The sequence below is a fragment of the Diceros bicornis genome, chromosome 15 (assembly GCF_020826845.1).
Source record: "Diceros bicornis minor isolate mBicDic1 chromosome 15, mDicBic1.mat.cur, whole genome shotgun sequence".
NCBI lineage: Eukaryota > Metazoa > Chordata > Mammalia > Perissodactyla > Rhinocerotidae > Diceros > Diceros bicornis.
In genome coordinates, this window is record NC_080754.1 from 43,567,453 (window position 1) to 43,580,194 (window position 12,742).

At 36.2% G+C, this 12,742-nt stretch overlaps 1 protein-coding gene across 1 annotated transcript in view; it reads left to right on the forward strand.

Moving 5' to 3' along the window:
• The window catches only part of GNB4 (G protein subunit beta 4), a 61,961-nt gene that overhangs the window by 35,477 nt on the left and 13,742 nt on the right, over positions 1 to 12,742 (forward strand). Inside the window, exons 3-8 of the mRNA XM_058556303.1 lie at positions 529 to 567; positions 1,830 to 1,936; positions 4,487 to 4,550; positions 6,454 to 6,616; positions 7,668 to 7,734; positions 7,844 to 8,045. Of these exons, the coding sequence (XP_058412286.1) occupies positions 529 to 567; positions 1,830 to 1,936; positions 4,487 to 4,550; positions 6,454 to 6,616; positions 7,668 to 7,734; positions 7,844 to 8,045 (642 nt within the window). The remainder of the gene's footprint in view (positions 1 to 528; positions 568 to 1,829; positions 1,937 to 4,486; positions 4,551 to 6,453; positions 6,617 to 7,667; positions 7,735 to 7,843; positions 8,046 to 12,742) is intronic.

Below are 12,742 nucleotides of genomic sequence, written 5' to 3' on the forward strand. Positions count from 1 at the left end.
CAAAATGTGGTATATTCATACAACGGAATATTAGCCTTAAAAAAAAAATGAAGCGCTGATACATGCTACAACATGGATGAACCTTGAAAACATTTTGCTAAGTGAAAGAAGCCAGATACAAAAGATCATATATTTTATGATTCCATTTATATGAAATGCCCAGAAAAGGCAAATCCATAGAGATAGAAATAAATTAGTGATTGCCAGGGAATGGAGGAAGAGGGAATTGGAAGGTATGGGGTTTCTTTTTTTTGGCGTGTTGGAAATGTCCTAGAATTAGATAGTGATGATGATTGCAAAACATTGTGAATATGCTAACCACTGAATTATACCCCTTAAAATGATTATAATGGTTAATTTTATGTTATCCGAATTTTATCTCAAAAATTTTTTAAAATAAAAGATTATGTGGTACAGTAAAAGTACATTTGCAAATCTACATTTTCAATAAAAATATTTTTAATCATATCTAGAGGTTCTAGAGGTTTCTATGTTCAATTGTATTATAATCATCTTTCTTTACTTCAGGATGCTAGAAAAGCGTGTAATGATGCAACACTTGTTCAGGTAAAGTTTTTTTTTGCCTTCAATTCATTTTAATAATTCACATGAAACAACTGTACACTGATGCAAATGACATTCAGATTCTTTTTGTGTGTGTGTGTGAGGAAGATCAGCCCTCTGCTAACATCTGCCATCCTCCTCTTTTTTTTGCTGAGGAAGATTGGCCCTGGGCTAACATCCATGCCCATCTTCCTCCACTTTATATGGGACACCGCCACAGCATGGCTTGCCAAGCGGTGCATCCCTGTGCGCTCAGGATCCGAACCGGTGAGCCCCGGGCCGCCGCAGCGGAACTCCTGCACTTAACCACTTGCGCCACGGGGCCGGCCCCTCAGATTCTTTTCATTAGTATTTAATGGAAAAAATCTCTATTTAAAAACACTTTGTAATTTGTCAGATGCTGTACAAGTGTTTTTTAAAGCATACTTGTTAAAATACAAGTCTGTGGAAAAATAAGTACTATAAAAATATATAGATTCTTATAGTATATGTTTCTTTTTGATACGTTTCTGATTCCTTTTTTTTTTTTTTTTTTTTTTGGTGAGGAAGATCAGCCCTGAGCTAACATCTGATGCCAATCCTCCTCCTTTTGCTGAGGAAGATTGGCCCTGAGCTAACATCCGTGCCCATCTTCCTCCACTTTATATGGGACGCCACCACAGCATGGCTTGACAAGCAGTGCGTCAGTGTGCGCCCTGGATCCGAACTGGCGAACCCTCCCGGGCCCGCCACGGTGGATCGCGCGCACTTAACCACTTGTGCCACTGGACTGGCCCCCTGATTCCTTTTTGATTCTTATGGTTAAGCTTTTCTTTTGCTGATATAAACTCTTAGGAAAGTTTCAGTAGTTTAATTAATATTGATAATTTTTATTAAGGAAATATTTTATGTGCTGTACAAATATAAAACTGGCTTTCTTATAAGACAGTTAAAATTATAAATATTTTACTCTTTGGTCACCTACTATTAGATTTTAATTTGTGGCTGGTTTTTTTACTAAAGTTGGGAGGTATATCTATTCTTTTTAGTTCATAGTCTACGGAAGATATTCTCACTGGAAGGTGTGCAAATAGGATCATTTAAAAATAATCATACTTTTTCTTGAACAATATATTGATCCTATAACAACTCTGTGGAGTTATTTATATTACTTTCAATCATTATAAATTTGTTTTACGTCTGCTTTTTTGCCTGTTGTTTGTACTTCAAGTTATTTTCTGAGCTATGTCCAGGGTAAAGAATAACATTCTTGTCGCTTTCTAAAGATCACATCAAATATGGATTCCGTGGGCCGAATACAAATGCGAACGAGACGTACACTGAGGGGTCACCTAGCCAAAATCTATGCCATGCACTGGGGATATGATTCAAGGTTTGTATCTGCCATTTTCAAACTATCAGCAGAATTATTTTCATTAAGAATCATCATTTGCATTTTCTCTTTTTAAAAACAAACTATATTTATGAAGTGTTTGCAGAAAATACATTCAGTATGAACACTCTGCTTTCACTAAAAATATTCATTGCCACTTGAAAAGTTTAGAAACCTGTAATGTGGAAAATAAATTTACCTTTCAAAAATATCGTTGATCAAAATGATCCAGGAAACCTGTTTAGGATTTCTTTTCTTTGCAGTGGGGTATTACGCTTTTTTTTTAATATGCCAAAACCAGTTTTATTGGATATTAACCTTGAAATTTCAGTTAATAGACAAATATCTGTTGAATATTGCTATGTACAGGACTGGATGTTGCAATAATTACTTGTTACCTAAATTCACAAAGGATGGAATTACATAAAACAAAGACATTTTCATTGAATACATCTTTTATTTCCCTAACCCAACATATAAATGTGTGTTTATGCATGTGTAAACACACACACACACACACACACACACACACACACACGGCTGCCGTCTGGCTTGCAGTTGGATGGTTAGTCATCACAATTTACTTTGTTCATAGGGTTATAGTGTGGTCGTTGCTTTTTCCAGAGTATCTGGCAATAACAGGTTGGCCTGCTGCCATGGTGGTTGACTTGTTTCTTTGATTTGGTTAATCTTATTAGGAGCAGTCCCAACTAGGAAATTATTTTTTAATAGAAGTTGCACATTTATTCTCCTCTTCCTGGAGAAACTAAAAATGTTGCTGCTTTTTGGTATTGCCTGGTACGTCTCGATGTGAATGAGATAATTGAGTACAGTAATATAGAACATGTGCCTGTTAGGAGGGGATAAATAAAATTATATAATTGACAGCTGACATCAAGCCAGGCCAAATATTTTTCTTTTTTTTTCATTTTATTTATTTTATTTTATTTTATTTTTTTGTGAGGAAGATCAGCCCTGAGCCCAATGCCAATCCTCCTCTTTTTTTTTTTTTTTTTTTGCTAAGGAAGATTAGTCCTGGGCTGACATCCGTGCCCATCTTCCTCTACTTTATATGGGACACCACCACAGCATGGCCTGACAGGCAGTGCATCGGTGCATGCCCGGGATCTGAACCTGCGAACCCCAGGCCGCAGAGGTGGAGTGCACGCACTTAACCGCTGCGCCACCGGGCCGGCCCTGATTCTTTTTCTTAAAGAAAAAGAATTTTTATCATAAGATAAATTGCCCACTGATACAGCAAACTTTTAATTCAAAATACAATCACTTGAAACAGTGTTAATGGTTCTTACTTTCCTTAAAATTTTCTTAAGACTATTAACCTTCATAGAAAAACACAAGTATCACCAAAGAACCTGTCTCACGTTGTCTTCCCTACCCGTTCTCATTATCAGCTCATTACTTAATGTTCTTCTCAACTCAATGCTGATGATGCCAATTGATTTTTAAGGAATTTACTTTAGGTTCCATCCCTTACCCTACTGTTAGATCTTCCCTTTTGTAAAAACTTTGAACGATTGCTACATAAGAATTTGATCATGTTATTTACTGATAGGGAAGGCTGCTGGGTGGCTGGGTGATCGGGACAGGAAGGTGATTTTTTTTCACTGTATATCCTTTTGTATCTTTTGAATTTTATACCATAGTGAAAAATAAAATTCCAAAACAAAAGATTCAGTGACTAATCATTACTTAGTCCAGAGTTCATCTTTAGCCTAGCAAACAAACCTTTCTGCACTTGAAGCCCAGTCTGCTTTTCTCAACTATTTTTCCCATTTCTCACAAACTCTCTACAACTTGAAAATTCACAATTCCTGAAACACCCACTGTGTTTTTCCACCTTTTGTCATTGAATATACTTACCCTCCTCATAGAATACAGACTTCTCTATCTTTAGCTCTCAAAATTCCATTTTTCAAGATGCATTCTCTTTTGCAAGTCTGATTAACTCAACTAACAATTTGTCCCTTTTTTACTTTCCTCTGGCATTTATTTTATACCACTCCTCTGACAGTTTCACTTACTTGATTTATTATAAATATGTGCAGATATCTTATCTCCACCAGATGGTCAAGGCCTCAAGGGCAGGAGGTATATCCTGCGTTGTACACATAACACTGCCTTGCATTCACAGCTCTCAATTGATATTTTTAGGTTGAATAAAATGTGGTTGTTAGGCTTATATATACTCCCTTGTCATTAAATTTAAGTCAATAAATACCAGAGCAGTCAGCTGATATCTGCCAGAACCTTGTAAGACCTAGAATGTTGTCACCATGAAAAAGTTGAATCATAACCAGAGACATTTTTAGTAAAATGTTTAAATTTTGCTAAATTCTGCATTATGTTGAAAATTTTTGGCATGCAGATTAAATTTTTTTAAAGGTGGGAAAGTATTTTCTGGTATCAAGTTTTTAATTAGAAAAATTGTGTTTTTCTTTTCTGAACTGTTCTACCTTAATGCAGTGTGTAACTAATTTAAACTACTTTTTTCCTCCAAGTGTCAAATTATTTTTGTGTTTGTTCCTCTAGGCTACTAGTCAGTGCTTCCCAAGATGGAAAATTAATTATTTGGGATAGCTATACAACAAATAAGGTAGAATTTCTTAATCATTCTCTTAAATAACCTTTTATTTGATTTGATGTCCACCAATTCTTTCCCTTATGCTATTACTTCAAACTTTCATTTTCTTCTAAGATAAATTTATTCCATTTATTTTAATGTAGATCCTCTCTTTAGGTTTACTGTTTGCTTTTAATATTTAGCCCTTTTTTATTCCCAAGGACAGCTGCAGGAATGTTGTTCAGTGTGGTTTTACTTGAGTGTCATATTTCATATTTCAATATTAGGAAAGAGTGTGCATCAGTTTTATGTATAAATGATTTTTTTTTTTTAATTCCCATTTCCTAATGTGACAGTGACCCTGAGGTTTTTATTTCTAGTTGTGGGGAAGCTAGAATGGTATTGTGAAGCTGTTCTTTGGTCCACTATAGGCATTGATTTGTGTTTCTGGACTGCTCAGAAGAGACAGTAGATTGGAGGCAAATTGCAGCTTGTTTAGATCTGTCAGTGGTAAAAGCCAGCAAGCGACTCCTCTTAATATGTCCACTGGAAGAAATCCCTGATGTAAAGGTGTTGAGTGGTAGTAGAAAAGCTTCAGGAGAACTTTCACAAGTCAGATACCTTTAGATTCTGTGTATACTTATATCACTATTTTTTTATTTTTTGAGAGAGAGAGGGAGAGAGTGTTTTAAAGCTTCAGTACATGGTTATATATCCTAGATGTTAGTTTTTAGTTTTCTACGTGAGCCACTGCCACAGCATGACAACTGACAGATGGGTGGCGTGGTTCCACAACTGGGAAATGAATCCCGGGCTGCGGTGGTGAAAGCAGCGAACCTTAACCGCTAGACCACCAGGGCTGGCTCTCACTGTTTTTGTTAAAGACTTAAAAATACTATTTTGTGAAGTAAACAATAACGTCATCTTGGTTGAGATTTTAAAGCTAACTAAGACAGATTTGTAACTTAACAATTTCTTTATATTAATTGGCATTGAGCATATGTCTTTCAACTATATTTTCCTATAACAAAATTGCATTTTAAAAATATTATTTTAGATTAAGTGAGAGCGCAGTAGTAATGTGTTGATTCTCTGTATGGACCATTTAGCCTCACTATTCCCATACACCTTAAATTTTGCCACCTGACCTGCAAATGATTGGTGTGGAGTAGCAGGGCACCAGACAGTGGTATGAATAGATCACTGTGAATTATTACCATTGTTTGAATTCGAGCCCAGAGTATGTGCCCTGTTATTAGAAGGAGGTAGTGCCATCTCTTCATGGAAAAACCAATTTAATCAACTCAGGTACTTGTATTGTTCGTGTTATGTTGGAGGAAATTCCTCTTTTGAGCACTACTGCAAAAGCAAAGAGTTTTATTAAATTCTTTATAACATTTTACACTTAATATTTCAAATGGCTATATTAGCATTGAAATGTCCTCCGTCCTTGCTTCCCTTAAAAGAATAATTTCTGAAAAGAGCACTTAAATCTGAATGATTTGATAATACACAAAAAATAATAGGCATTTTAGTGTGCATTAGTATTTTATTTTTCATTGTTCACTTTCTCAAACCATTACATTCTTTATTTTATTTGGCTTATTAGTTTTTTTATTTTTTTGTGAGGAAGATTATCCCTGAGCTAACATCTGGGCCCATCTTCCTCTATTTTATATGTGGGACGCCTGCCACAGCGTGGCTTGATAAGCAGTATGCAGGCCTGTGCCCAGGATCCGAACCCACGAACCCCGGGCTGCCAAAGTGGAGCATGTGAGCTCAACCACTATGCCACCAGGGGAGCCTCTGCCTTATTTTTTTTAGATGCATTTGATTTTTAGTAATATTTGCTTCATTGTAAATAGATTTGAAAAATTAATGACTTTTTGTAAGCTTTGCTTGGTAATAGTTTTTGTGCATTGTATTTGTTCTACAGATGCATGCTATTCCTTTGCGGTCCTCCTGGGTGATGACCTGTGCTTATGCTCCCTCTGGTAATTACGTTGCTTGTGGAGGACTGGACAACATCTGCTCCATATATAACTTAAAAACCAGAGAAGGAAATGTGAGAGTGAGCCGAGAGTTACCAGGTCACACGGGTGAGCTTCACTAAATCTTGTCCTTTCCTACAAACCTGACTTCTGAAGAATGAGCCGATCAAGGAGAACAAGTGACAAATTGTGCTCAGCTGGCTAATGGATGAGTATTAATCAAGTGAGAGTGGAAATTACTGTGAATCAGGGAAACATTAACTTTTCATAATTATACAAATAATGACCATAATTCTGTTTTTCTTCCGAAAATAGCAGTATTATTTTTGTAACAATGACAGATTTATTGCAAAAAATTCAAAAAACAACGAAAAATACAAAAATACTCTCTGTAACCATGTAGCAATTATGGGATTTTAGCATCTTTACTTAATTCTGTAATTGGAAGTATGTATTAAGATACCTTTGTAAAGTATTTTCACTGTGTGATAGTGCATTGCTCTCTTTGCCAGTGTGCACACCATGGTTCAATAGTGTAGTATTTGGTTAGCAGTATTAATTAGGAATTTATTGATCAGGTTTCTGTTTCTCTGCCTCTTTGAATTCTTGGCAGTACTATTTGACCATGCCTTTTACAAAATCTCTATAATGGCATTTTCTCACTATCTCCATATTTTGAAACACTGGTGAATTCTGAGCATTCACATGCCACCGTTTTCATGAAGCCTTCATTGAGGTTGTCCTTCTAATTTCTCACAGTACTTTTAAAGTATTTCTCCAAGGTACTTAACCCAGTCTGCCATAGATTATAGATATTTGTGTAAAGGAGTGTCACTCTCTTTCAGGTAATTGTAGCAGGTGGAAGGGACTGCATCTTACTCGTTTGTAACTTTCAGAGTGCCCGACACGATGTCATTGACATAGTAAATACCTAAGAGAGAGTTCATTGATAAAATTTAGTTGCAGACAGCATAGAGTTTGAAGTAGTTAAAAGTAGAACTATGGATTTTACTAACAAACACTTGTCCAGGTTTTATATTTTTAAAGATATATATTAATATGTATTTAAGGTGTATAGATATATGGAATATATATTTCATAAGGTAATTGAGTTATTCAATCATTGATAACCTAAAATTTGTTATTGTCTGTGCCATAGGCTACTTGTCCTGCTGCCGTTTTTTAGATGACAGCCAAATTGTTACAAGTTCAGGAGATACAACTTGGTAAGTTTATTCCAGAAGAACACTGATTTCAGGGTTGAGGGTGGTGGTAGGAACTAATGTAAGAAGAGATTAATAGTCATTAATGATTTTTATTTATTTTTAATTATAGTGCTTTGTGGGACATCGAAACTGCCCAGCAGACCACCATGTTCACTGGGCATTCTGGAGATGTCATGAGTCTTTCTCTGAGTCCCGACATGAGGACTTTTGTCTCTGGTGCTTGTGATGCCTCTTCCAAGTTATGGGACATTCGAGATGGAATGTGTAGACAGTCTTTCACTGGACACGTATCGGATATTAATGCTGTCAGTGTAAGTGAATAGCATTTCTAAAGAAAATTTATTATGCATGTAAAGTGTTGAACTCTATAGCATGATTTTAACAACAAATTACCTTCAAGGATTCTTGTAAGTAATGTGCTCTTATAACGTCGAATCCCTAAATAATAAGAGTTTGATTAAAAAAAAATGGAAAAGTTTTAATCCATTGGCCTAGGTCTTTATTCCCGGGTGAATGATAAATTTTGTGTCTAACCTTAGACAGATAGATCATCTTGAGCAAACAGACAGGTCATGGATGTCCACACAGAGGTTCAGAGGAGAGCAGAGTCTCATATCTCTGGGGTCACGGGGAACAACCCAAAGAGAGAACAATTAGGAAGACAAAGGCAGCTGTTTAGAGAGTGTAGCTTTTGAAGTCAGCCAGACCTGGGATCAAATCTTAGTTCTGCTGGGAACCAGCTGTGTGAGACCGGGTGGGCTGCTTAACTTCTATGAACCTCAGAGTCCTCGGTTTTTAGAATAGGAATAATACTGGGCCGGCCCCGTGGCTTAGTGGTTAAGTGCACGCGCTCCGCTACTGGCAGCCTGGGGTTCGGATCCCGGGTGCGCACCGATGCACTGCTTCTCTGGCCATGCTGAGGGTGCGTCCCACATACAGCAACTAGAAGGATGTACAACTATGACATACAACTATCTACTGGGGCTTTGGGGGGGAAAAAAAAAAAAAGGAGGAGGATTGGCAATAGATGTTAGCTCAGAGCCGGTCTTCCTCAGCAAAAAGAGGAGGATTAGCATGGATGTTAGCTCAGGGCTAACCTTCCTCACAAAAAAAAAAAAAATGGGAATAATACTACCTACATCAAACAATGGTGTGGAGACTAAATGAAACTATATATTGGATGCTCAGTAAATGGTATAAATTATTTATAAGCTACTTCATATTTTTTAAAAACCCCAAACAGGTAACCACAGATAGAGTAAGCCAGGTAATAAGTACTCAGTATATAGGAGGATGAACCCGTCATATGTGTTTATAAATTAGGGTAAAGCTAAAATGGTATTTTGAATGACAATCAAAATGATGATTATCAAGTGGTCTGAATTGAGGGGAGGGATATTCAGAGGAGGTGGGATACTGCTTGACTTAGGTAAAGTGTCCCATGTAGATCAGATGCCAGAGTGTAGAGATATGACTAAAATTTCCAAAAGTACAGTAATTGCTAATGATTATGTGTATAAAACATACTCTAATTTTGTAAGAATATATTTTTGGGAAAAAATTGGTTTTTATTTATCATGCACATGTTGAAAGTCATTTTTATGTGATTTTGCAGAGAATATCAGAGTAAATGCTTCATAGCCCCACATCTTACTGGGCCAACCTGGTTAGAATATTAGAATTTTAGAGCAGGCAAACCCTGTCCTCTCTATCTCTCATCCCACCCACCACCTTTATCAGGTTGACGATATCCTCTTCTATTCCTAATTTGCTAAGATTTTATCAGGAATGAGTGTCGAAGTTTACCAAATACTTTCTCTTCATCTATTGAGATGATCCTGTGGTTTTTCTTTTTCAGTCTGATAAATGGTGAATTTACATTGATTGATTTTCAAATATTAACCCAACCCTGTATTTCTGGGACAAACCTCACTTGGTCATAATGCATAATGCTTTTTATATAGTAATGGATTGGATTTGCTGAAATTTTGTTAAGTTTTACATCCATGTTCGTAAAAGTTATTGTTCTCTTTTTCACTTTTTGAATTTTTGTGGGGGGCGGGGGAGGGTTTTGCTATCAGATTAATGCTGGTCTCATGGGAGGAGTTGGGAAACATTCCCTCCTCTTCACTTTTCTGGAACAGTTTGTGTAGAGTTGGTATTATTTCCTTAAATCTTTGGTTGAATTTACCTGTGGAAGCTCTCTGAGTTTTCTTTGGAGAAGAGATTTAACTAAAAACTTAATGTCTTATTAGATAGAGACCTATTTGGGTTATCCATTTCTTCTTGAGTGAGCTTTGGGTAGGGTGTGTCTTTCAAGGAATTTATCTATTCATCTATGTTCTCAAATTTATTGGCTTAAAGTTGTTCATAATATTCCCTTATTATTATTCTTTTGAAATCTGTAGGATATTTGATTCATGATATTGGTCATTTGTCTCTTAGTTTTTTCCTGATTAATCTGTTCTTGTGGGTTGAATTGTGTATCTCCAAAATTTATATGTTCAAGTCCTAACCCCAGTATGTCAGAATGTGACCTCAACTGAAAATAGGGTTGTTGCAGATGTGGTTAGTTGAGTCATACTAGATTGGGAGCACTTAATCCAATGTGACCAGTGTCCTTAGAAAAAGGGGAAATTTAGAGACAAACAAGCATAGAGGGAAAACAGTGTGAAGAGACACAGGGAGAAGACATCTGTCTACAAGCCAAGGAGAAAGGCCTAGCAGATCCTTCCCTCCCAGCCCTCACACACCTTGGCCTCAGACTTCTAGCCTCCGGAATTGTGAGACAATAAATTTTTGTTGTTTGAGTCACCCAATTTGTGGTACTTTGTCATGGCAGCCCTAGCAAACATAAATTTGGCTAGAGGTTAATCACTTTTACTTATCTTCTCAAAGAACCATCTTTTGGTTTCAATGATTTTCTCTATTTTTTTGTTTTCTGTTCTATTGATTTTCACTCTGATCTTTACTGTTTCTTCTCTGCTGTTACTTGGGTTTCATTTGCTTTCCTTTTTCTAGTTTCTTAAGGTAGAAGCTGACACCACTGATTTGAAACTTTTTTCTTTTCTAATATTGGAACTTAAAGTTATAAATTTCTTCCTAAGTGTTGCTTTTTACTATATTCCACAAATTTTGTTGTATTGTGTTTTCATTTTCATTTAGTTCAAAATTCTTTGTAATTTTACTTTTGATCTCTTTGACCCATGAGTTACTTAGAAGTATGTTATTTGGAGATTTTCTAGATATCTTTATTTATTTATTTATTTTTATTTATTTTTTTCCCCCAAAGCCCCAGTAGATAGTTGTATGTCATAGGTGCACATCCTTCTAGTTGCTGTATGTGGGACGCGGCCTCAGCATGGCCGGAGAAGCAGTGCGTCGGGGCGCGCCCGGGATCCGAACCCGGACGGCCAGCAGCGGAGTGCGCGCACTTAACCGCCAAGCCACGGGGCCGGCCCTAGATATCTTTATTTTTGTTAAATTTTAATTGAATTTCATTATGGTCAGAGAATATACTTTGTATGATTTATATGATTTGAATCCTTTTAAATTTCTTGAGACTTGTTTTATGGTCCAGAATGGTCTATCTTGGTCGGTGTTCCAGATGCATTTGAAAAGAATCTGTATGCTGCTGTTGTTGGCTAGAGAGTTGTATAGATGTCAGTCAGGTCAAGTTGGTTGATCGTGTTCAGGTCTTCTGTATCCTTACTGATTTTGTCTGTTCTTTCTATTCATTGTTGAGAGAGGTGTGTTGGAATCTCTAATTGTGTATTTATTCGTTTTTTTCTTGCCATCTATTAGTTTTTGCTTCATGAATTTCAAAGCATAAATCTTTAGTATTGTTATGTCCTCTTGATGAATTGATTCCTTTATCATTTTGAGATTTATTTTTTTATCGCTCTTTCCCTGGTGTAATATTATTTGCTCTCAAATCTTTGTCTGATATTAATAGAACTACTCCTTTCTTTTGATTAATGTTAAGTGTGGGCAAATCTTGTTCCTTTTCTTTTAACTTATTTGTGTCATTATATTCAAAGTCACTTTCTTATGGGCAGCAGTTGGATCTTGCTATTTTATAGTCTGATGATTTCTGCCTTTTATTGTTTAGACCAATTGCATTTTATGTGATTATTGTGTTAACATGATTAGATTTAAATCTACCATCTTGCTCTTTGTTTTTTATTTTTCCCATCTATGCTTTGCTCTCTTTTCCTGTTTTTCTGTCTTCTTTTGAGTTAATTTTCTTTTAATTATGAATCCCTTTTATTTCCTTTCTTGGCTTATTAGCAATAACCTTTTTTTTTAGTGGTTGCTGTAGGGTTTGTAGTATACATCCTTAGTTTATGGCAATCTACTTTCAAGTGATATTACACCACTTTACCTATAGATAAGAACCTTGCAACTGTTTACTCCCATTTCTCCCCTCTCAGCCTTTGCGCCACTGTTGTCATACATTTTACTTATTTCTTTTTTTTTGCTGAGGAAGATTAGCCCTGAGCTAACATCTGTGCCAGTCTTCCTCTATTTTATCTGTGGGCTGCCACCATAGCATGGCTGATGAGTAGTGTAGGTCCACGCCTGGGATCTGAACCCGCGAACCCCGGCTGCCAAAGCGGAGCATGTCAAACTTAACCACCAGGGCACCAGGCTGGTGATTTTTATATGTTTTAAACCCCACGATACATTGATATTATTTTTGCTTTCAATAGCTGATTATCTGTTAGAGAGATTTAAATAATAAAAAAAAAAACCTTTATTTATGTAGTTAACCATTTTCTCTGTTCCTCACTCTTTTGTGTATAGATTCTGATTTCCATCTATTTTCCTTCTGCTGGAAGGGCTTCCTTTAACGTTTCCTATAGTGCAGTTCTGTTAAAGATAAAGTCCTTCAGCTTTTGTATGTCTAAAAAATTTTTTATTTTGCCTTCATTTTTGAAAGATATTTTTGCTAGTTGAGTTATTTTTCTTTTGATACTTTCAAGATCTTACACTGCTGTCTTCTGGT